Source organism: Sinocyclocheilus grahami, unplaced genomic scaffold (assembly GCF_001515645.1).
Source record: "Sinocyclocheilus grahami isolate Dianchi unplaced genomic scaffold, SAMN03320097.WGS_v1.1 scaffold105.1, whole genome shotgun sequence".
NCBI lineage: Eukaryota > Metazoa > Chordata > Actinopteri > Cypriniformes > Cyprinidae > Sinocyclocheilus > Sinocyclocheilus grahami.
In genome coordinates, this window is record NW_015505284.1 from 1,058,747 (window position 1) to 1,083,686 (window position 24,940).

The 24,940-nt window shown below is 38.1% G+C and overlaps 1 protein-coding gene across 1 annotated transcript; it reads left to right on the top strand.

Annotated features, from left to right (window-relative positions):
• Positions 1–18,441: 18,441 nt before the first annotated feature.
• Positions 18,442–23,794, top strand: LOC107588536 (tripartite motif-containing protein 16-like). The gene is made up of 7 exons (XM_016276673.1): positions 18,442–19,137; positions 20,096–20,191; positions 20,285–20,518; positions 20,680–20,827; positions 21,000–21,047; positions 21,198–21,741; positions 23,251–23,794. Exons 1-6 carry the CDS (start codon positions 18,553–18,555, stop codon positions 21,725–21,727), a joined length of 1,641 nt encoding a protein of 546 aa, XP_016132159.1. The 5' UTR covers positions 18,442–18,552; the 3' UTR covers positions 21,728–21,741; positions 23,251–23,794.
• Positions 23,795–24,940: the final 1,146 nt, after the last annotated feature.

The window sequence follows — 24,940 nt, forward strand, 5'->3', positions numbered from 1 at the left end:
TGTATTCCTCCATGGCCTTCTGCTCAGGAAGCGATAGGGAATAGATCTTTCCGTGAGGCACTGGCTCACCCAGAATGAGATCGATGACGCAGTCCCATGGCCGATGTGGTGGTAAACGGGAGGCTTGTTTGGGGCAGAACACGTCTCTGAAGGGGGCATAGCAGGCTGGAATTTCTAAGTATTGCTTCTCGATGGGACTCTCAATTGAGGTGGAATTCACAGGAAGGGCCTCGGGGAGTTTCTTCGGAGGAGATAGAGTCCCGGGGAAGCAGTCTGGGAAGCAATCCTTGCCCCACTTCAGGACTTCTCCCGTCTTCCAGGACAGAATGGGATTGTGCTTTACCAACCACGGGCGCCCTAAGATGATGTCCGCAGTAGACCCTTCCAGAACCAGAAGATGAATTTCCTCCGAGTGAAGGAGGCCCAGACGAAGAGTGATGGGTCCCAAGCGATAGCAAATATGTCTACGGCATAGTGGTGTTCCAGTTATCGACTGGACTTGGTACACTGTTTCAGTGGCGGTAGCTGGTAATTTGCGCTGGCGGCAGAGGTCCCGGGAGATGAAGTTTCCTGCTGACCCGGAGTCGATAAGGGCTGATACTGAAATAGAGACATCAGAGGCAGTAAGCATTACACAGGTAGTGAGAGGGCTCCATCTTAATATCGGGTTGAAATCACACTCACCACGGGACGTGGAGGGCGCAGGGGGCATGCCAAGATCATATGCCCTGGAGCTCCACAATATAAACAGAGACCCCGGGTCAGCCTTCTCTGCCGCTCAGCGGAAGATAATCGTTGCTTTTCTATGATCATGGGTTCTGGTTCTGGAGGATAACTGGGCTCTGGTTGGCGGAGGCAGGAGGTTGTGGCGTGGATGGGTATGGCTGCATGCGGCTCAAGCATTGGATGGATAATTGCATGAACTTTTCCAATCCAAACGAATCATAGGCAGCGAGCTGTAGCGTCTGGACCACTCAAACACACAATATATATTTTGTTAGCTAGATTTCACAAATACTCTAACACCCCAGGAAGCCAAACAGGCCCCCTTGGTCCCCATGACAACTAATCATGATATCACTGGTTTTATGACCCCCCAGGAATGTGAGTAGAATGACCCACTCATTGTCCCTCTAAGGAAAGGCAGAGTAGAAATGGACTGTGTTCTAGTTAATTCATAGGAAAACCGTTCTTTGAATGAACACACATATTCTTCAGGCCATTGGGTATATTATTGTCATTGTGTATTTTGTCTTTGATATTTTTAGACTATTTTAGTATGCTTGTGAGGGAACCCATTAAGAAGTGCTGGTTGGGATGGAAGAGGTGATGGGTGGTGATGGCGGCGGTGCCGGAGGAGTGCGTAGCACTCGTTGTAGTGAGTCTACGAGCTCCTGGAATGGATCGGGGTGACTCATCTGTGCCATCGGTGTTGGTCCGTCTTCTGTTACGGAAGAGGTCTGACACAACAGGTTATTTTTATACAAAACAGTTTATTTTGGTCACAGTGAGTACTGGTGTTGAGTCCGGAGGAAGTGAGGGTGAGGGAAAGGTCCGTGAGAGTGCAGAGGATATGGAGAGTGGAATAATCCGAGTCTTTTGCTTGATTGAGGCTGGAAGGGATCCGGGGGAAGCACACACCTCAGCAATCCGGGAACTAGGAGATACAGGAGACACTTGGAGATGAGGAGACACTAGGAGGAACACAGGAGGTAAGTAATGCAAGACATATTCAAAGGTAATCAGTAGCAAAGTAATTGAGTCCTCTACATGTAAACGAGACCGGACAGTGAGGATGTCTGAGGTGTGTGCTTTTATGCAGGCTGGTAATGAGGTGTTTGATTGGTGACAGGTGCAGGTGCTCAGAACTCAGGTGAGAGGGATCATTGTGATTGGGTGGTGGCGGAGCCTGGCCGATCTGTTACACCCAGAGAACCCAGCCCAGTTTTCCAGTCTCTCTAGAAGTATGTTATGATCAACAGTGTCAAACGCAGCACTGAGATCTAATAGTACCAGCACTGATATTTAACCAGAATCAGAATTTAAGTGAATATCATTTATCTTTATGAGCGCTTCTCTGTGCTATGATGTGCTGTGCTGTCTTCATTTATTTATTTCAAATGTTTTTTTGCATAATGAATTCATTTAAATTAATATATATATATTTAAATTCACTCGTTTATAACATTAAATAAAAAAATTTGTCAGAAACTGAAGTAAATTACATATTACTTTGGTTGTCTAATGTTTTGTAATGTAATGTTTTCAGAATCATGGGAGAATCATGATCTATATTCTAAAAAACAATTAGTCATAGCTTATATATATATCTGGCATCTAACTAATACTATTAGTACTGTTTCTAATATTAAAATGTAGTTCTGCAAACCAACCCCCCGCCACCCCCAACCCCCAATATTTTACCTGGCACCCCTTGCCTCACAGCCCATTCCACTAATAATCACTGTGTTCAAACATTCACACAGAAACTGCATAACGTTGTCTTGACTTTTAATTTTTTTTTGGAAACAAAATACAATATAAAGAAGATTATTGCAGAAAAACTGCTGCCATTGTTAAATCCATCATAACTCACTGAATCATGAGAAGATTTGGGTTGTCAGAATGCTAGACTAATGAAAACATACTAAGAATAAAAATATAAGTACATTTTCATATTATGATGCAGTTACTATAATAACTTAAAAAATACTAATTAAATAAATAAATAGACAGAGTGGATTTTATATATATATATACATAGATAAATAACTGTAAAAGAAGAGGTCTAATAGTGGTTGAACTATTTGCAAATATTGTATTTATATTAAATATTTTATATATTTATTATTTTATTATTAATATTGTTCAATTTATTTACTATTTTATTTTAAAATATACACACATTACTCTTACTCATATCTAATATGTCAAAAATGCTAAATGTTTGTCTCATCACATTTAGTTATGATATTTTCAGTTTGAAATTTAATTTTAAAAAGTTGTGTAGTTGCATCACTGAATATTACTGTCGTTCATAAAACAGTTCTAAGTAGCTAAACAGTCCAATTTACAGTCCAGCCCTGCTTGTGAATAGTTGTAATGCCAAGCCAGCAGAGGGAGCCCTCACCCGAGTACTGACTGTGTTCCACTCCCTCTGCTTCCTCTACACTCATTTCCTGTTTGGTTGCTTTATAGCCAGAAGCTGCGTCCGAAATCGCATACTGTGTATTAATGATGGAAAGGGCACACGGTATAATAGTTCAAGTAATACAGAAAGTGCTATTGATCTAACACTAGTGTCAATTGAAATTGCAGGAATAAGTGCATGGGAAGTAATTGGTAGGTCGACAGTGGGTAGTGATCACTATCCAATAATAACTAGGATTGGCATAGAGGTACACCAGGATGGGGAAGTGAAAATACCAAGGTGGAAATTAGATAAAGCTGACTGGCAGACATTTCAAGAAATTAGTGAGACTAAGTGTGTGGAAATACTGAGTAGAGATATAACAGATGTGGAGGAAATGAATAGTGTAGTAGTCGCAAACATTATACAAGCAGCAGAAGAAACAATTCCTAAAAGTACAGGAAATAAATGGGGGAAAAGCGTGCCGTGGTGGGATGAGAGCTGTAGAATAGCAGTTAAAAGAAGAAATAAAGCATTTAGACAGCTTAAAGCTCATCACACACTAGAAACTTTAATTCGCTACAAAAGGGCACAAGCAGTAGCTAGGAAAACGATTAGGTCAGTCAAACACATGTCTTGGAGACAGTATTGCAATAAAATTGGAAGTGAAACTCAGTTGTCAGACATATGGGGAACAATCAGGAGAATGAGTGGATTAGGTAGAAAGGTGGAAATGCCAGTATTATGTAGCAATAATAAGAATGCAGTTAGTAATGCAGAAAAAGCAGAGCTTTTGGTAGAAACCTTTGTGAAAATCCACAGTTGTGGAAATTTATCCACAATAGATAAGCAGCATAGGAATCAGACACTGTTGGAAAACCCTGGAATAAAAGAAAGTAGATCTGCATCAGGAGGAGATATGGACCTGCCTTTTACTATGTTTGAATTAAAAAGGGCTATCTTAAATGCGCAACAAACAACACCAGGGAATGTATCACTGGAGGTAGTATTAAGGCTGATCAATATGATATGGAATGCAGGTAGAATCCCGCTTGAATGGAAACAGGCAGTGATAGTCCCAATACTCAAACCTGGTAAGAATGCTTTAGACCCGTCAAGTTATAGACCTATAGCGTTAACATCACAATTAGGGAAAATCATGGAAAGGATGGTAACAGATAGGTTAAGTTACTATATGGAAGGTAAGGGTCTCTTTTCAGCATATCAGTCTGGATTTCGTAAGGGTAGAGGGACAATGGACTCTATTTTGTGCTTAGAAGTCCTGGACAGAAGAACAATAGAAGTTAAGGTTGGTATAAAGTATTCAAGTAGGCATATAGTGGAAAATGGTACCCTACAAGGTAGTGTTTGCAGCCCCATACTGTTCAATATTATGATAAATGACATTTTTCATCAGGTAAGTGGAAATATAGGTAAGTCACTTTATGCAGACGATGGAGCACTCTGGGTTAGGGGTCGAAATGTTGAAGAAGATAGGGCAGAATTAAAGGCACAAATGGATGAACAAAGCATGACACTTAAGCATTTATTAGGGAAAACATCTGGGAGAATATGCCATTTATTAATGGTATTTTTGAAAAACACTGGGCTAAGTGAAAATTTAATAGGGAATTTTTGTTTAATTTTTTTTGTTTAATTTTTTAATTTTTAATTTTTTTTCTTCCACTCCTTTGATGTCAGTCTAATGCCCACACTCCAGTCTAGTAGGTGGCAGTAATGCACCTTTGAGATGAGTTGCCAACCGCCATTAAACCTGAAAGAAGAAGAAAACGCATACTTCCATACTATATAGTAGGCGAAAAACAGTATGCGAGGCGAGTAGTATGTCCGAATTCATAGTATTTGAAAAACAGTAGGCGCGAAGTCCCCGGATGACCTACTACTTCCGCCCGAATTCCATAGCATGCATACGATGGACACTTTACTATCCCATGAGGCCACGGGAGAGGAGTGTCATATTCGAAAACGGCGGAAGGCGGTGACGTGGCTCTTTTCAAGTGTAAGTACCTCAGGGAAAAACGTTGTTCATTGTGGTTAAATTGCAATTGTTTAACATGATCTAATTGAACGGCTGACTTATTGAAAGTTTAAACATTGTAAATCGATAAGATGATTTCGCGAATCGGCTGTAAAAAGATGTTTAATCATTATTATTACTGAGCACATCAAGTTAACAAACAGATCGGGGATGTCAAAGCCCAGTGACACCAGCCTGTACGATGCTGCGTGGGCCAGCCAGTAGAGAAACACCAGCACCTCAACATCTTTTTCCCAGCCATGGTCAGAATCTGACTTCAAAGCAGCGATGAGGGACGTGATGGACTGTCGTGAAAGCCAGAGGTTTGGACGGAGTTTAGATCCATTTTCGAAATACAATCGAAGAATTGGCACAGCAGCATTCAGGTGGCAGTAGGTTGTAGGGCTCACAGTCTGTAAATTTATATATATATTTTTAGAATGTATATTATTTATTTATTATGTTTATATTATTTATGTATATAGTGTATCTATCTATAATATTTATTTAGGCTATGTATGTATTGTATGTATTTATTCTCTCCCTCTTTCTATTCATCCAATTGTGCATTATGTATTCATTCAAGTTTATTCATTGATTCATGTCTTTTGTTTGTCCTGTGTATTTTTATGCATTTATTTATAACAAATTACTTTATTTCGTTGCTCCAAATGAGCCTCTGTCATGGTTTATTTATGTATATAGTGTATCTATCTATAATATTTATTTAGGCTATGTATGTATTGTATGTATTTATTCTCTCCCTCTTTCTATTCATCCAATTGTGCATTATGTATTCATTCAAGTTTATTCATTGATTCATGTCTTTTGTTTGTCCTGTGTATTTTTATGCATTTATTTATAACAAATTACTTTTATTTCGTTGCTCCAAATAAGCCTCTGTCATGGTGTTCACAGACATGACTTTTTATTCTAAGGTAAAATTTGCTAGCTAAATAGGTGATTGTACTTACCTTATTTGATAAATGATTTACAAGCTGTCGACGAAGGCGTGATCTGCGAGCAGCTGACCGACGCCACCTCTGAGCTGTTGATCCAATCAACGTTAAAACGCAGATGAAAGTGGTAAGAATTACGTGCAACGTTGCTAATGTTCACGCAGTAGTGCGGGCTCTTTAAATTTTGGTGCTGTTGTGAAGATGCATGTCACGTGACAACATCAACATGGCGGCTGTAGTATGTCTGAATTCCATTCATACTACTCGCATTCATACAATATAGAATGTACTTTTTTTAACGGTCGAGTAGTACGTTCAAATTCAAATTTAGTACCTACTAAGCAGTATGTGATTTCGGATGCACCCACAGACTGTGCTCATGCTCATTGCGAAGTATTGCCAGTTAACCTGCCTTACCAAGTGGTTTCTCTTTATATTCTGATTGCCTGTTCAGTGTATGATTCTGCTTGTTTACCTACCTTACGATTACCTGGATTATCCCCCTTGCTTAGTTTGCCTGATCGGATGGATGTATGTGTTTGGACCTTTTGCCTGCCTGCTCACTTTAGCCTTCTGGCGCAGTAGTGCGGGCTCTTTAAATTTTGGTGCTGTTGTGAAGACGCATGTCACGTGACAACATCAACATGGCGGCTGTAGTATGTCTGAATTCCATTCATACTACTCGCATTCATACAATATAGAATGTACTTTTTTTAACGGTCGAGTAGTACGTTCAAATTCAAATTTAGTACCTACTAAGCAGTATGTGATTTCGGATGCACCCACAGACTGTGCTCATGCTCATTGCGAAGTATTGCCAGTTAACCTGCCTTACCAAGTGGTTTCTCTTTATATTCTGATTGCCTGTTCAGTGTATGATTCTGCTTGTTTACCTACCTTACGATTACCTGGATTATCCCCCTTGCTTAGTTTGCCTGATCGGATGGATGTATGTGTTTGGACCTTTTGCCTGCCTGCTCACTTTAGCCTTCTGGATTGCCCCTGTAAGTGTTGTTAAATTGGACTGTTATTCTGGTTTCGACCTTCTGCTTGCCCTGATGTTCCTGTTCACTGAAATTGTCCTCAGTAAACTCCCGCACATGGATTCAGACTCAGCCTCAGCGTCCTCATTACAATAGTAAGATTTTACTGGAAATCTCAATCATTTTAACATTGATGTTAGACTGTCAGACGGCTGAGGCAGACCAGCCTAAAATGTAAATTGTCATCCTGACATCCATATAAGCAAATCCAACTATATATAAACTGAAAAATTTGAGTTAAGTATATTTGCCTTTAAGTTATTTTAAGTTTCACTGATATTTGGGTTAATTCAATGGGAAGACCACATTAGGTGACAAAAGTTTAGTTAGGCACCATTACCCAGTTAAACTAGGGGAATGAGTTTCCTCAAATCAGCCTTAACTTGGGGTTTACAGTGTGGGTTTGTGGATGTCATTTTGTCATTGGTGGTGTGGAGTTTAGAGAAGTGAAGAAACAGAAGTAGAAATGTTGGTACCTGTTTAGAAACATGCCTATACAAACATTCATGCAAAACCTTATCAAAAAAAGTAAAGGTGTTCATTTTATTAAGTAAACCTAGGTAAAGTTCAGGTTTTTAGGGGTTAAAAAGACACTTGTTATTCAGTAAAAGTGCGTTATACATTTGACTGCACTGACATTACTGGATGAGAACAAAACTTGAACTTAATTTACCTGGATGACACTTGTCTTGTAGAGAGCTGTATGCTTAATCATATTTCACATTTGATGAATTCTGCAACATTGCCACTGTTATTGAACATAACTGAATCAACACTGAACTGACTTGAGCTGAATAATGGCACTATAAAATAGCATTGTAGATATCTTCAATGTATATAATTACTGGTCAAAATTACATAGTAGATATCCTAAGGAGTCAAAATTGCAGAATAGATATCTGGAATTTATATTTTCACTATTCAAAACTGAATTATGACAAGTAGACCCAAGTGTATTAAATGCTATACCAGCTTGCCATACCCCTCTGGTAAATGGAGGGCTACATAGTGTAACTCCGGTTTCATTTTATTTTGATGATCCATTTAACGCATTCTGCTGACTATAAATAATGTTGCACCGACATATCTACTAACTCTCAGGTTAGGGTTAGAATAAGTTGAAAAGTTAGTTACTTTAGTTACTTATAGTGAGTAGAATGTCTGTTGGGACACCATCACAATAAAAAGCTAGCAGATATTAATCAAACAGTCTGCTCTAATGAGAGTTCGTTGACATGTAAGCGCAAAGTTACTTATTGTCAACAGAATGATCAAAAGGGACCATCAAAATAAAATGTTACCGTAACTCCTTTCTGAAATGTTACTTATATGGTATTACTTAGTAAGTTTATAATTCAAATGAACAATTACAGTGATAAAGATAAACTGGTTAAATGAGAGGCAAACCCCTCTAGAACTAAGCAAGAATGGTTCATATTTTTGGATTATATGTTTCCCTGTTAAAACAATATATTTTGTGTAATTTATATTTTAATTATTGTAATAGGCACAGAGGTGTAATGTATTTATGGATGAATCATACAAGTGACAGGAAAACTGGGGACAGACCTGATGCAGCAGTTATTCTTGGACCAGAGTGGCTTTAGCAGGAACCTCTGGGACCAAGGAGGCTGAGAAAGGAGCTCTGGCACTGTAGCAGCTTGGACAGCAGCTCTGGCTACAGGAAACACTGATTTTTGGGATTGCAGCAGCAGTAACCTTCAAGCCAGTACAACAAACTCTGGGACCAGGATGGTTCTGAACAGGTACCCTGTCAAGAAAACTCTTACCTCTGACATCAGCAGGTTCTGGAGCAGCAGTGTTATGAATCTTTAGGACAGCATTCACTGGAGTGGCCCTGACAGATCTTTGGGACCTGGTTGCCTGTGACAGGATCCTTTGGAGCGGCAATGTGAAGGACATCTGGGAGCAGCGAAACTGTGAAATGGGCATCCTTGGACTTTCAATTCAGGAACCTATCTGGGGCATCAGAGGTTTTGGAGCATCAGTGGCAGACTGGCAGGAACCACTGTGGCAGCTGGTATTTCTTGACTGAAGCCTCTGATGCATCTGTGACATTGATCTTTGGGACCTTGATGCCAGTGGCAGGGACCTCTTGGACGGCACTGAGAGAAACTTCTGGGGTGAAAATGACTGGACAATTGAATTTACAATAGCCTACAGTTGAGTGCAAAAGTTTGCATCTCCTTACTTTGAAATGACAAAAGGCGTAAAACAAAGAAATGCATGTCCTCCCTTTGCCTTTATAACCTCCTCCAACCTCTTTGGGTACCCTCTGAGCAGCTTTTGTATCCTCTCAGGTGTAATTTTAGTCCATTCTTCCTGCTTTGTTCCAAGTCTATCAGATTGCTTAGCTGTCTCTCAAGCACTGCCTTCTTCAAATCTATCCACAGGTTTTCTATTATATTCAAGTCTGGAGACTGGGAAAGCCATGGCAAACTTTCACCTTATTCTTTTTAAACCATTCCTGAGTTGATTTGCTTTGTGTTTTGGATCATTGTCTTGTTGAAGGATCCACTGCCTCTTCATTTTTAGCTTTTTGACTGATGGGAGGAGGCTTTTGCTTTAAAATCTGTTGATATTGGCCTGCATTCCCTTCCACTTTATGCAGAGCTCCAGTGCCTGATGCAGACATACACCCCCAAAACATCAGCGAGCCTCCACCGTGTTTGACTGTGGGAATGGTGTTCTTCTTCTCATAGGCAGGGTTATTTTCTCGCCACACATACCTGTGCAAATTATGACCAAATAATTTGACTTTGGTCTCATCAGACCGCATAATCTTATTCCAAAACTCATTTGGTTTGTTCACATGCTCTTTAGCATACTCCAAGCATGCTGCCTTGTGTCTAGAAGTAATCAATGGCTTCCTGTATGCTTTTCTCCCAAACATTCCAGAGTTGTACAGACTGCGTTTGACAGTGGAGATGTGGACTTTAATTCCACTTGCTTCTAAGAACTTTTTCAGGCCCCCTGCTGTTTGTTTTGGATTCTTACGTAGCTCTCGAGCAAATTGCCTAGCAGCTCTTTCAGTTATTTTTCTTGGTCTCCCACTCCTTAGAGTCTTAGTGTGTCCATGTTTCTTCCATTTCTGGATTATGGTTTTCACAGTTGGCACTGGTAGCCCTAAACGCTTTGAATTTTTTTTATAACCCCCTCCAGCTTTATGAAAGTTTACCAATTAAATGTTTAGGTCTTCTGACAGCTGTTTCCCTGATCCCATTGTTGCTTGAGACTGCTCCCGGAGATCTACCCACTTCCAAATATAAAATTCACGTCTAATTTGGTGCCACTCATCAAGCATTAAGTGTTGATGATGTTTTTTTTAAAGGATCAGACACCTAATTATACATATTAAAGTTAAATACCTAGTTGGTTTATCAAAGGGGATGTAAACTTTTGAGCTTGCTATTAAAGATACATTTGGACTTGGACTCAGCTATTTTAACATTGAGGCCATACCATAAAAGGGTTTCAGAGGGGAAGCACATTTAAATGATTATGGAAGGATATTTTGAAGATGAACTCTACAACAGAGGCAGATGTTTTGATTATTCACCCAAGGTGTAAGGCGGATGCAAACTTTTGCACTCAACTGTACATATCCTTAAGCGAGTACTTCTGCAAAAAGTAAAAGGATAAATATCAACCAAAGGCATATTTTAATCAAATAATATCAATGAAATATTGTATACTCATATAAATTCTTCATTTAGGTGAACAGGTTGAAGTCTTTTAAATTCTTTATATGCTTTATCTATGTATATTGCATGTCATGGAAAAAGTCATTCATGTACATTTTTTTTCATGTGTGATGGTTTTGTGGGTTTTTATATTATGTGCAAATGATTAAGAGACTTCTTGATGTTCAGAGCTCCTTATTTACCATCAGTGCAGCTCCTGAATAGGGCCACATCAGGTTCCTGGTCCGCCTCACCAGACCACGTAAGCTATTTGGGCGAGACAAACAAAAGAAAAAAAAGAGGCAAATCTCCAAAACCTCCTCTACTACTGTATGTTCTTCTTTGTCTTCTCTCCCCCTTTCTTCTATCTCTCTTCTCCTCACTGATACCCACAGGCGTCTCGTCAGGATGAGGCTCTAGCTCCGCTGAGTGGTCGGTGGGTGTCAGTGACGGTGATTAACCAAGCTCAATGTCTGGTGGTAATAATAGCCTACATTAAATGTATTATTTAATAATAATACATACATGAGTGATGTAGCCTATAATATTTAATAGTAATACAAAGCATATATATAGCTTGTGTATTCGAATTAAATTTCAGTATATTTTACCACTTTTTTATTTATTTTTTCAAAAAAACAGGTGTTTCATTTGTGCAGTGGCCGCCAAAATATTCGGTCACATTTTAATGGGAGGTAATGTAATGTGATGCTGTAGATACTCAACTTGACTTAACCCTTGGTCTGAGGATTTATCTAATGCAATACATTTTAAGTGTGGCTGAACTGTCCAAAATACTTTTTGAGGCTACCTTATGACACATGTAGCCTAATAAACCAAGTTGACCCTTGTCTGAATGTATTCCAGAATGTCTATAATGATATTTGAGATTTAAGTTTGAAGGACAAAATTAAGAGAAAAAAAATCATCCTTTTTACTGATTGAAACCAGTAATTTGTGTAATTGAACTTTTTGTCTCAAATCCTTATAGTAAGATATTACCGTTGTGTGACAACTTCACAACACAAGTATACTCATTTGGATTTTGCCAGATAATTTAAATGTAATATTTTCAACAATCCACAGGAGTGTGTGAGCATATTTAAGGTTTGAATTTCCTGTTTTGAATTCTCGGGCTCATTAAAACATTTAAGCTGGCCATTAGGCCTAAATGTTTCATTCATTCATCTGAAGTGGATGGAGGAAAGTGGTTGAAGACTTACTTTACGGCAGTGGTGAGGCCAGAAATATTAAAGTGATTAGACCTTGGTGAAATAGGGTGGAGTACATCATTTTACAGTACCTACTTGAGATACAATGATGGATGCAAATTTCGACAGCGAAAAACTCATTGAAAGGTCAAAAATATGAGCCGAAAATATATGCCTAAATTGAAAATAAAAATGTGACTTTACTTGAAAACATAAAAAGTTAAGCTAAACCAATTAAATCAATTGTCAAATCAGTTTTGAAGAGCTTAAAAAACACCAGCTGGTCAAAACTGCAAATGCAATGAGAACACAGCCCAAACATGTGCAATGACCTTTTACAAACCAATGGCAAATGTTCTAATAAAAGTATATAATCTATTAAATGTAATCTACAAATTATTATGACGTGTGTATGTGCATGAGTTGCATTAAAACTGAAAATAAATAAATATAAATAAGTAACCTGACCTGAGATCAGTTAAAACCATTAGACGTCCCCTAGCTGCAAACAATCAACATTTCAAAAACTTTTATACTTTTTGCATATTCAAATTTTATTTCATGTGAAATTACATGAAAATCAGTGAAGTTTATGGAGGCCCCAGTGCAACTTTTCCAGGTGCCGGTAGTTACAGCATGGGCTGTATAAAATAGGCTTAATATAAACCATTTAAAAGTTTATTCATTTCTATTTATTTGTGTGGTTCTTTTTATATTACACATTGCTCCAAAGTAGTTCAAATATCAGGTCTGTTTCTGATTGTGTGCAGGACTTAGAAACTGCCCTGACTGCCAAACTATGTATTCGGTGCGACTGAGAATAATAACTTTGATGCACTCAATTATGTGAGGTGTGGCAGACATACTGTATACATCTTTAGAGGGGTTTCAGGCTTGTTTTAGTTATGCCATGTTTTGAAATGTCAATGTGTTTATATATACATAAATAGACCCTAGGCATGTGCATTATTAGCAAATTCTGAATCTCCCTCCCATAGGTTCGGTCTCTCACACATTTTTCACAATTCAGTTTTTGCATTTGTTTTGGTCCATTGGCACTTCATACCCAAGCTGAAATTATTGTCTTGCTGTGAATTAAACTGAAAGTATCTAAACAGACACAAAGGCAGTGTTGCCGTTTTTCAAACCACAAGTTGATCGGAAGTATATCTGAAAGATCTGTTATACAGGAAGAAGAGGCCCTGTGGGTCTGTAGATGAAAGAACTGAAGCATGTGCAGGTGGAGCTAAAGAGACAAGTACGCAAAACACTTCTTTGCATGACAACATTTTACAGGTTAATATATTTTCTGCATATAATGGTAAATATTCTTCACCCGGTCATTATTGATCATTATTATGAAAATGTAAACACTTTTCACCTATATCAAACATTCTTCATACGCCTGCCCATACCATAACCCCATCGCCACCATGCGCCACTCGATCCACAATGTTGACATCAGCAAACCGCTCACCCACACGATGCCATACACACTGTCTGCCATCTGCCCTGTACAGTGAAAACCAGGATTCATCCGTGAAGAGAACTCCTCTCCAAAGTGCCAGACTCCATCAAATGTGAGCATTTGCCCACTCAAGTCGGTTACGACAACGAACTGCACTCAGGTCGAGACCCCGATGAGGATGACGAGCATGCAGATGATGCAGTCCCTGAGATGGTTTCTGACAGTTTGTGCAGAAATTCTTTGGTTATGCAAACCGATTGTTGCAGCAGCTGTCCGGGTGGCTGGTCTCAGGCGATCTTGGAGGTGAAGATGCTGGATGTGGAGGTCCTGGGCTGGTGTGGTTACACGTGGTCTGCGGTTGTGAGGCCGGTTGGATGTACTGCCAAATTCTCTGAAACGCCTTTGGAGACGGCTTATGGTAGAGAAATGAACATTCAATTCACGGGCAACAGCTCTGGTGGACATTCCTGCAGCGTGCCAGCATGCCAATTGCACGCTCCCTCAAAACTTGTAATGTCTGTGGCATTGTGCTGTGTGATAAAACTACACATTTTAGAGTGGCCTTTTATTGTGGCCAGCCTAAGGCACCCTGTGCAATAATCATGCTGTCTAATCAGCATCTTGATATGCCACACCTGTGAGGTGGATGGATTATCGGCAAGGGAGAAGTGCTCACTAACACAGATTTAGACAGGTTTGTGAACAATATTTGAGAGAAATAGGCCTTTTGTGTACATAGAAAAAGTCTTAGATCTTTGAGTTCAACTCATGAAAAATGGGGGCAAAAACAAAAGTGTTGCATTCATAATTTGGTTCAGTATATTAAACAACATAACTTATCTTGTAGTCGATTCCAATCAAATGGAGCAGCATAACTAAATGCCCGCTTGCCCATGTTAGTACAAACTGTAGGGATGCTTAAAAGATAATAGTCTTGTGAGCAAAGACCATAATTCTTTACACCTTTTGTAAAATATTCTGCTGTAAATACGAAGGAAGTAAACCTAAAATGATTTTATATATAAATAAGTACCAATGCTTAAGTCTACGGGATGACAACGCCGGCCATCCAACCCGAGAGTACAATAAACAATGATGAGTAAGGGCTTTTGAATTTGTGATGAACCTTAATGCTTCATGATAAACTGAATCCAATGCCTGTAAACAATGCTTAGGTGCCTGCATGTATATGATATCCCAATAAGCCAACAACTCTTCCTTGCTGTAAAAGAAAGGCAATACTTGACTCTAAAAAAGGCCCAGTTTCGACTTTAATTTTCTCTGAAAATTAGGTACTGAATATGAGGTCCAAAAGAAAGAGAATCATCAATTAAAAATCCCAAGTATTTATACTTAGATACTAACCTTGAAGAGTAGTGATTGAGCATGAGTTTGAAAGTGCAGACTTTCTTTTTGTAAACATCATAAGTTTAGATTTCTCCGCATTTAAAAACAGTTTTAAATCACTCAGTGTATGCTGAAATGCATCAAAATCAGATTGAAGATGACTCAGAGCCTGATCCAATGTTGATGCAGAGGAGTAAATCACCATATCATCATAATGATATCGTATAAATAAAAACTTGAATGTGCGAGATTATTCCCAATATTATTAATATATAAAATAAATAATAATGGCCCAAGGACTGATCCCTGTGGTACGCCGATATTTACATTCAGAGTACAAGAAGTGAGTCCCTCTATATTTATACATTGAGATCTATCCGATAGGTAATTAACAAACCATCCGACAGTATTTACTGATAAACCTACACTAAGTAGCCTCTGCTTCAAAATTGTATGATCTATGAAATCAAAAGCTTTGGATAAATCAATAAAAAGAGCAGCACTATGGTTTTTATTATCCAATGAAACCATTAAATCATTTAATACTTTTAAAATTGCTGTTGATGTACTATGTTTTTTCCTAAAACCAGATTGGAACTCTGAGAAGGCATTTTTAGAAGATAGAAATTATTTTAATTGATCATTCACAAGCGATTCCAAAACCTTTGATAAAATAGACAATTTCGAAATAGGCCTATAATTATTCAATACAGTTGGATCATCCCCTTTAAATAATGGCCGATCATAAGCAGTTTTCCAGATAGAAGGAATTTCATTTGTAGCTAAAGAAAGATTAAAAAGATAGGTTAGTGGTGGCACAATAAAATCAGCTGCCAGCTTTAAGAAATGTGGATCCAACTTATCTGGACCAGCTTGTTTTCTACTATCTAAAGATTTAAGTGCCTTATTAACCTCTGAAACTGTTACTGGGTTAAAGTAAATTAATTGGTCTACCTTAAAATTATTTACACTAGAGTAAACAGGTGAGGAATTATCACAGGTCAAATTATTTGACTGTTGAAGTGTACCAGTGGCCACAAAATGTTCATTTAAACAATCTATTATTTTAACTTTATCCACAATTTTACATGAATCCTTAATAATACATGACGGAAAATCTGAATTTGATTTATTTCCAAGAAGATTTGTACTATTTTTCCAAAAATGTCCAAGTTTTTGAATTATTTAGATTATTAGAAGTTTCTAAAAGAAAGTAGTCAACCTTAGCTTTTCTAATCGCAGCAGTAGACACATTACGCAACTGTCTGAAAATCAACCAATCTTCCTTTAGATTAGTACTTCTGGCTTTAGACCAAGCCAAATTACATTCTCTAAGTAAATTTGACAGTTCGGGGGTGAACCATACATTATGTCTGCTTTTTACTCTAAACTTTCTAAAAGGAGCATGCTTATTTATAAAATAGATAAAACTTTCATAAAAATAACTCTGGAATAAGATTAATTTTTCCCCAATCAAAACGATATAAGTCATGTAAAAAAGCTTGTTCCTTAAAATGTTTCATATCGCGTTTAATAATAATACATGGCTTAGATTTGGGAATGTTTGTATTCCTAATAGTAGCAACAACACAGTGGTCACTTATATCGTTTGCAAATACAGATGCTATGGAATATTTATGAGGGACATTAGTTATAATTAAATCAATTAATGATGAGTATTCAGGACATTTTAAATTTGGTCTAGTAGGACTATTTACTGTCTGAAAAAGATTCATTGAATTACAGTATGCTTTTAGATCATCAGATATTGGTTGCAACCAGTTCCAATTTAAATCACCGATCAGGACTAATTCTTTAGGGTCTAAATCTGATATAATCTGTGTCAAGAAAGATAAGGTTTCATTTACTGCTGAAGGTGGCCTATAGCATCCAACTAAGGTAATATTGCAGGTTTTAGAAACTTCAATATTTAAAGCTAAAAGATCAAATTGATTTTTCACTGATTTAGATAAAAGCATATTCATACTATATTTAGTTTTAATAAAAACTGCAACTCCACCTCTATTAGATCGATCAGCCCTATAAACATTATAACCAACAATGCTTATTGTCCTTATGTGAAATAGAATTTTTTAACCATGTCTCCGATAAAACCATAATATCGGCATCGGTTGTATCTGCCCAGATACGTAACATATCCAACTTTGTGAGTAAACTGCGAACATTTAAATGAACAATCCCAAGACCAGTCCTTGATTTAAAATCAGCAGGTGTGTTAAAACTTGTGACAACATCAGGACCTGGATTCGGTCGAACATTTCCAGAAATCAAAAGTAACAGTACAATGAGCGCCCTCTGCAGTCTAGATTTCTTGTATAATTTTTCCTCCTTTAAGGTCCTCAAAGAAACAAGAGAACTACCTGGAGTAACAACACAATTTTCTTGCACAACCATGATTCTGGCAAACCTTATCAAGTGCACAGAATTTAAACAACTAAATAAAAAAGAAAATAGCGGAGCACCACTCGTTATGTTTTCTAGTGTGCCCTTTTTGGGACAATTATCAACTGAGCGTTTAGAACCTACACAGAAGTGTTCTATTCCGTGAAAACCTCCACTGCAGCTCGTCATAAAGAAGAAAATAAATAATACAAAAAGGAATGATACCATTTTTAAAAGTTATTCCTGATCTTAACCCAATATACTGTCTGTTGATGAAAAATGTCCAGTATAATCCCAGTAAACTCTCCAGATGCAGTTTCAAATGCTGATGATATAATTGTATCTCATGAAATTTCCAGGGTTGAAGACTTTTGAAACGATACTGCAAAATGGATAAACCAAATTTTAAAAACCACCCTGAACAATATCATCATATCTTATTTAGTGTAGATAAAATAGCAAAAGCACTTTCCTTTATCCAGTAAGGTGCAGTACTCATCAAGGCCAACTATCTCACATCATGGATCCGAATTAGGGAAACGCTCCAGAAGATCCAAAGCCCGTCTTTATAATCCCTTAAGGTGCGATACTCTTCAAGGCCAAAAGAGATCACATCATAGATCCAGTTGAGAAAGATCCGCTTCAGAAAGTCCAAAATCTGAGAAAGGTCCCTTGTTCAATTTCTAAAACCCTTAGAATTCTTCTTTTCTATCTAAGAGTAGAGTCTTAAAATTTATAAAACAAACGAAAACAACACAAAATCAATACAAAATTAGACAACCACATGTTCAACAAACATGACAAAAAGACATGCCGCCATCTTGGAATGTACCAAGAACATATGTTCTTAAAAGAACATATGTTATAATTTTGTTCAGTGTATATATATATATATATATATATATATATATATATATATATATATAAATCTATGTAAGTGAATGGAGATCAACAACTGTTTGGTTACTCACATTCTTTGAAATATCTTCTCTTATGTTATAACACACACACACAAACCTAAGTAGATGATGATGACAGAATTTACATTTTTGGGTGAACTATCCCTTTAAATCTGGGAATGTACAGAAACAAGTGAGTCACAGTTTACAGGCACACCTTTTTGCACACCACACACAAGCAAAGAACCAGGAAACATTTCAGTCCTTTACAGTTCTGAGATAACGAAACTTATCGAGCGAAGTTGCTGAACTCTTATGTGTTTCTTCTGTTTCTGTGCACATGTGGTGAAATGGCAGAAGCCAGCATTTTATGGACTCGGGACCAGTTCATTTGTCCAGTGTGTCTTGATCTTCTAAAGAATCCAGTGACTATTCCCTGCGGACACAATTACTGTATGACATGTATTTCGGACTGCTGGAATCATCAGGATCAGAAGACTTTCTACATCTGCCCTCAATGCAGACAGAAGTTCACTCCAAGACCTGCTTTAAATAAAAACACCATGCTGGCTGAAGTGGTGGAGAAACTCAAGAAGACTAAACTACAAGTCGCAGTTCCCACTGACACTGGACCTGGAGAAGTAAAGTGTGACGTCTGTACTGAAACAAAACTCAAAGCCGTCAAGTCCTGTTTAGTGTGTCTGAACTCTTACTGTCAAAGCCACCTTGAACAGCATGAGAGTTTTTTTAAAGACAAGGGACACTATTTGATGGATGCCACTGGACGACTTCAGGAGATGATCTGCCCTCAACATGGTCGACTGCTAGAGGTTTTCTGCCGCACTGACCAGCACTGTATTTGTATGCTGTGTACAATGTATAAGCATAAAAACCATGACACTGTCTCAGCTGCAACAGAGAGAACAGAGAAAGAGGTATGAACTGAAATTACATATTAGTGCTTTAAAGGGATACTCCACCCAAAAATGAAAATTCATTCTTCATTTACTCACACTGCCTCAAGCCAATTGGTTTTAGTTGCATCAGCAGCTAGTGCTGCATTCTTGGCTAGTGCTTGCTGTAGCAGTTGCAGTGCTCTTTAGAAATTCTCCACCTTCCCTAGCTGCACCTGTATAGACCTGCTACGGGGTGATTTTCATGCTTTATATGGGAGTTATTTCATTTACAGTATTTTATATGTGCAGCAGCAGTATGTCTGTGGATGTATTGGCAGTAAGTCTTGGTATAGCAGATCTATATAGCAGATCAGTGTAGCAGATCTATTCCGCCAAGACCAAACAAATTAACATTGCCATGTATATTGCCATTCTAAACTTTCCGAGAGTTGTCATGACAGAAATAAAGTAAGTTCACTCTACAAGTGATGATTTAAGTGTAGTAATACCAGTTAACAGAAATATGTTCTATATATTCTAAAACAGTTTGTTAATGTTCCCATTAAGTTATGAAAACTTTATTTTGGAACATTTTCCGGACATTAAAAACTTTTTTTTTTTAATGTTCCAAAACTTTTTATGCGGTTACGTGAATGTTAAGTAAACATATGATTTATCATTTTGCAAATGTTATGGGTAACATTAGTTTTTAATGCTCTCTAAATGTTCTGAAACAAGTAACTTTTAAAAATGTTTCAAAAATAAATTGTTCCATAAATTATTTATAATAAAGTTTTTGTTCTAACATTTGACGAGAGAGAAAAAGAGAACGGACAAGCAGATAAAACAACGTCTTACAGCCACATAGTCTTTGCTTGCTTCTCATGCTTCAGGAATATCCACCAATACTGTATAGAAGTCATACAACATTTCACATGATGATTTTGTAATATTACATTTTATGAAACATTTCTCATGTTTACTGTATGTTCTATAGAGACACTTGAAAAATACACAGGTAAAGTACCAGCAGAGAATCCACGAGCGAGAGAAGGACATCCAGGAGCTGAGAGATGCTGTTGAGTCTCATAAGGTGAGTACTGAGAGGAGAAAAAGTTTGAGTTAGGAATCTCCTCCAGTGCTGAAGACCTTGCAATCCCACTGATTGTAATGTGTGTACCAACAGCGCTCTGCACAGGCAGCAGTGAAGGAAAGCGAGATGATCTTTTCTGATCTGATTCGCTCCATTAAGAAAAACCGCTCTGACATGACACGGCTGATCAGAGATCAGGAAAGGGCTGTGGTGAGTCAAGCTGAAGGACTCTTGGAGCGATTGGAGCAGGAGATTGCTGATCTGAGGAGGAAAAACGCTGAGCTGGAGCAACTTAAACACACAGATGATCACATCCATTTCCTGAAGGTCATCAGCATTGTGATACAGGACATTTTATGTGATTTTACTGTCTGTCTAAGCAGTTAAAGTCACATAAAATGTATTTTGAGATTAGATTAGTGTGTTAAAGGCAAGTCACTGAAGGCAAGTCAACAAAAGCTAAATATATTTGACTTTTTTTTTTGTAGGGATTTCAGTATCTGTCTGCACCTCTTGAACCTACAGAGAGAATTACTGTCACATCACCTCTCTCTGTTAATGATGTAAGACAATCTATCTGTCAACTGAGAGAGAAAATAGAGAAGTTCTGTAAAGAGGAAATCAAAAGGATTTCTGGTAGGTAAAGCATTAAACATTAATTTACTGTCAGAAAAAATGCTACATAATTCTATCATTTTGAAATCATTAGAAATGTATTTATTACAGATAGATAATTGGATGGATGTACAATATAGCCGATAATGTCCTCTTATTTATGAAAATTACCCGTTTATATTCATTTTCACAGTTAAACACATCAACATTATTCTGAGAACCAGAAAGGACTTCCTACAACGTAAGTTGCAAAGACTCAAAATACTGACTCTGTACTAACCAACCAGAATGTAAATTAAATAGTTTGATATAAACTATTCAGCTACATTAAAACAAAAACCTTAATGTTTAAATGTTTCCTGATCACTCTGATATATTTGATCTCCATCAGATTCTCATCAGTTCACATTTGATCCAAACACAGTAAATAAACACATTCATCTGTCGAAGAGGAACAGATTGGCTACATACACCGACACAGTCCAGCGGTATCCTGATCATCCGGACAGATTTGATGTTTATTATCAGGTGCTGTGTGGAGAGAGTGTGAATGGATGCTGTTACTGGGAAGTGGAGTGTAATGGTGATGTGGGTATATCAGTGTCATATAAACACATCAGTCGCAAGGGAACTGATACAAAGTGCTTGTTTGGATATAATGATCAGTCCTGGAGTTTGTTCTGCTCCTCTTCCAGATACTCATTCAGGAACAATGATATGGAGACTGATCTGCCTGTTTTCTCCAGATACTCTAGAATAGGAGTGTATGTGGATCACAAAGCAGGAACTCTGTCCTTCTATGGTGTCTCTGACACAATGACCCTCATCCAAAGAGTTCAGACCACATTCACTCAGCCTCTCTATTCTGGGTTTAGGCTGTACAGTGGATCAACGGTAAAACTCTGTGATTTAACAATATAGAATATTCCTATATACAGTGGGGAAAATATTTATTTGATCCCCTGCTGATTTTGTAAGTTTGCCCACTTACGAAGAAATTAAGAATCTGTCATTTATATGGTAGGTTTATTTTAATGGATAGAGACAGAATACCAACCAAAAAATCTTATATTCTTACATTATATAAAGGTTAGAGATTGATTTGCATTTCAGTGAAGGAAATAAGTATTTGATCCCCTACCAACCAGCAAGGATTCTGGCTCCCACAGACTGGTTATGTGCCCATGTGGAACATAGATTAGTCCTGCCACTTTAAGAAGTTACTCCTAATGTCAGCTCATTAGGTGTATAAGACACCTGTCCACACAATCTGTATCTTCCATTCCAACCTCTCCCACCACCATGGGCAAGACCAAAGAGCTGTCAAAGGATGTCAGAGACAAGATTGTAGATCTGCACAAGGCTTGAATGGGCTACAAGACCATCAGCAAGAAGCTTGGTGAGAAGGAGACAACTGTTGGTGCGATTATTCGGAAATGGAAGAAATACAAAACAACCATCAATCTACCTCGGTCTGGAGCTCCGTGCAAGATCTCGCCTCATGGGGTAAGGATGATCATGAGAAAGGTGAGGGATCTGCCCCGAACTACACGGGAGGAGCTTGTTAATGATCTTAAGGCAGTTGGGACCACAGTCACCAAGCAAAACATTGGTAACACACTACGCCGCAATGGACTGAAATCCTGCAGCGCCCGCAAGGTCCAAAGAACATCTAAATGATTCCAAGAAGGCTTTGGGAGAAAGTGCTGTGGTCAGATGAGACCAAAATTGAGCTCTTTGGCATGAAGGATGACTTCACCGCATTGAGGGGCAAATGGACGGGGCCATGTACTGTAAAATCTTGGACGAGAACCTCCTTCCCTCAGCCAGAACACTGAAGATGGGTCATGGATGGGTCTTCCAGCATGACAATGACCTGAAGCATACCGCCAAGGCAACAAAAGAGTGGCTTAAGAAGCAGCACATTAAGGTCATGGAGTGGCCTAGCCGTGGCTTAAGAAGCAGCACATTAAGGTCATGGAGCAGCACATTAAGGTCATGGAGTGGCCTAGCCAGTCTCCAGACCTCAATCCTATAGAAAATCTGTGGAGGGAGCTGAAACTTCGAGTTGCCAAACAACATCCAAGAAACCTTAAGGATTTAGAGAGAATCTGTAAAGAGGAGTGGACCAAAATCCCTCCTGAGATGTGTGCAAACCTGGTGACCAACTACAAGAAACATCTTACCTCTGTGCTTGCCAACAAGGGTTTCTGCACCAAGTACTAAGTCATGTTTTGCTTGGGGATCAAATACTTATTTCACTCACTGAAATGCAAATCAATCTCTAACCTTTATATAATGTTTTTTTCTGGATTTTTTGGTTGGTATTCTGTCTCTATACGTTAAAATAAACCTACCATAAAAATTACAGACCCTTCATTTTTTTGTAAGTGGGCAAACTTACAAAATCAGCAGGGGATCAAATACATATTTTCCCCACTGTAGCTTTAATCAGTAATAGTAAGATGTTAGCCTGTTCTCACTCCTGAGATTTCCAATGGCACTCGTTCATGAGCTCTGTGTGTCATTATAAAGTGCTTTTTAATGTCTGTTTACCAATGCTGATTGTTTTCAGTTAAACCTTTGGATGAGATTGATACTTTTATGATCAAAGCTAGTTTCTCAAAATATCTATATGTGTCTATAATGTGTCTGTACTTTTATTTACTATATTTATTATACATTTAATTATATGAATTTATTTAGCTGTTCCTGCATCTGGAAAATTAAGAGATATTATTGTGTTTATAATAGATGTTTTTGATGACCTAAAACCACCCACCCCTCCTTGAATGTGGTCACATCTCATTCAGAATATAAATTTGAACTTTAGCATGTTGCATTTGTGACACACCAATGCCACACCAAGCTAAAGGCATTTCACAACCGAGCTGTTGCTTCTTTTGGTGACAAACTTTGAACGTGCCAGATTGTTACGCAGACTGGGACGATGATTGAATTTTGGTCTGGTCCTCGTACAAACTAATATCAGGCCTCAGATTTTTGGAATAAAATATTGTGATTGTTCTTTTATCCGCTTGTTTCTTGTTTTATTGTTGAGAAGTAGTTAGGTCAGCATAGGGTTTTGGGTTATGTACTTAAAAATATCTCTAACTTGTGCTGGAAGGAGAGTAGTTGAGGTGTGGATCTAGGTTAATTGCAGCTTTTATTCAAATGAACAAGGTGAAGCAATCCATAAACAGGTGAAAACACTATATAAAGAAAACTGCAACAGCTCAACATCACGTAGTCAAGAGGATCGGACAACTAAAGACGGAAACAGAGGGCTGCAGTAGAAACACACAGGATAGCGAGAACTTAACTAGACGCATAAAGTAAATAAACCTTAACCAAGTAGTGTTGGGTCGTTCTTGAACGATTCGTTCATTTTGAACGAATCTTTAATGTGACTCGGGAGGAACGAGTCGTCTCGGGGAGTGATTCGTTCAGTCGCGCATGCGCAACATCCTATAGGTTCTGTACTGGAATTAGTCAAGTAGTTCACCTGGTTCGAGTCTTCGGGTTTTTCCGAGTCGTTCGTTCAACACGTGACAGCCCCATACACTTAACCAATGCAGTCTGAGCCGGAATAACCAAGGAAACGTGAAGTGGGAAACAATGGGACAAATATATACTTTCAATTAAGAGTCCTAGGGAGACAGACTCGCGTGAAAACTTGAGAAATAATTGTGTAATGTAACAATATATTTTGGCTGTTCAAACTGAAAATCATCTGCATGGAAATATGGGTTTGTGTGTTCATAATAATGAAATTATTAATTATTATAAATCGTTTTTATAACAACTACTATCAAAAATTGTGAACTGATATTAATGTCTGAATATTTAAATTATTTGGTTACACTGTACTTGAAGGGGTGTGCATAAGACTGACACCTTCATAATCATGACATGACACCTACATAATCATGACATGACACATGTCATGTTTTCTTAAAGGGGTCATAGGATGGCATATACATACATAGCACTTTTACGAGTTGTTTGAACTGAAATGTGTGCTGGCAGTGTGTGTACACAACCACCATATACTGATAAAAATCCACCCAGTGTTTTGTTTTGTCAGGCCCCTCCCACGATAGTTTGATTGACAGTGGCGTTTCAGCAGACTGG

Coding starts and splice junctions, on each gene's coding strand:
- LOC107588536 (XM_016276673.1), top strand. CDS start 18,553: ATGGCAGAAGCCAGCATTTTATGGACTCGGGACCAGTTCATTTGTCCA. Junction 20,828..20,999: donor GGAAATCAAAAGGATTTCTG/GTAGGTAAAGCA, acceptor TCATTTTCACAG/TTAAACACATCAACATTATT. Junction 21,048..21,197: donor CAGAAAGGACTTCCTACAAC/GTAAGTTGCAAA, acceptor GATCTCCATCAG/ATTCTCATCAGTTCACATTT.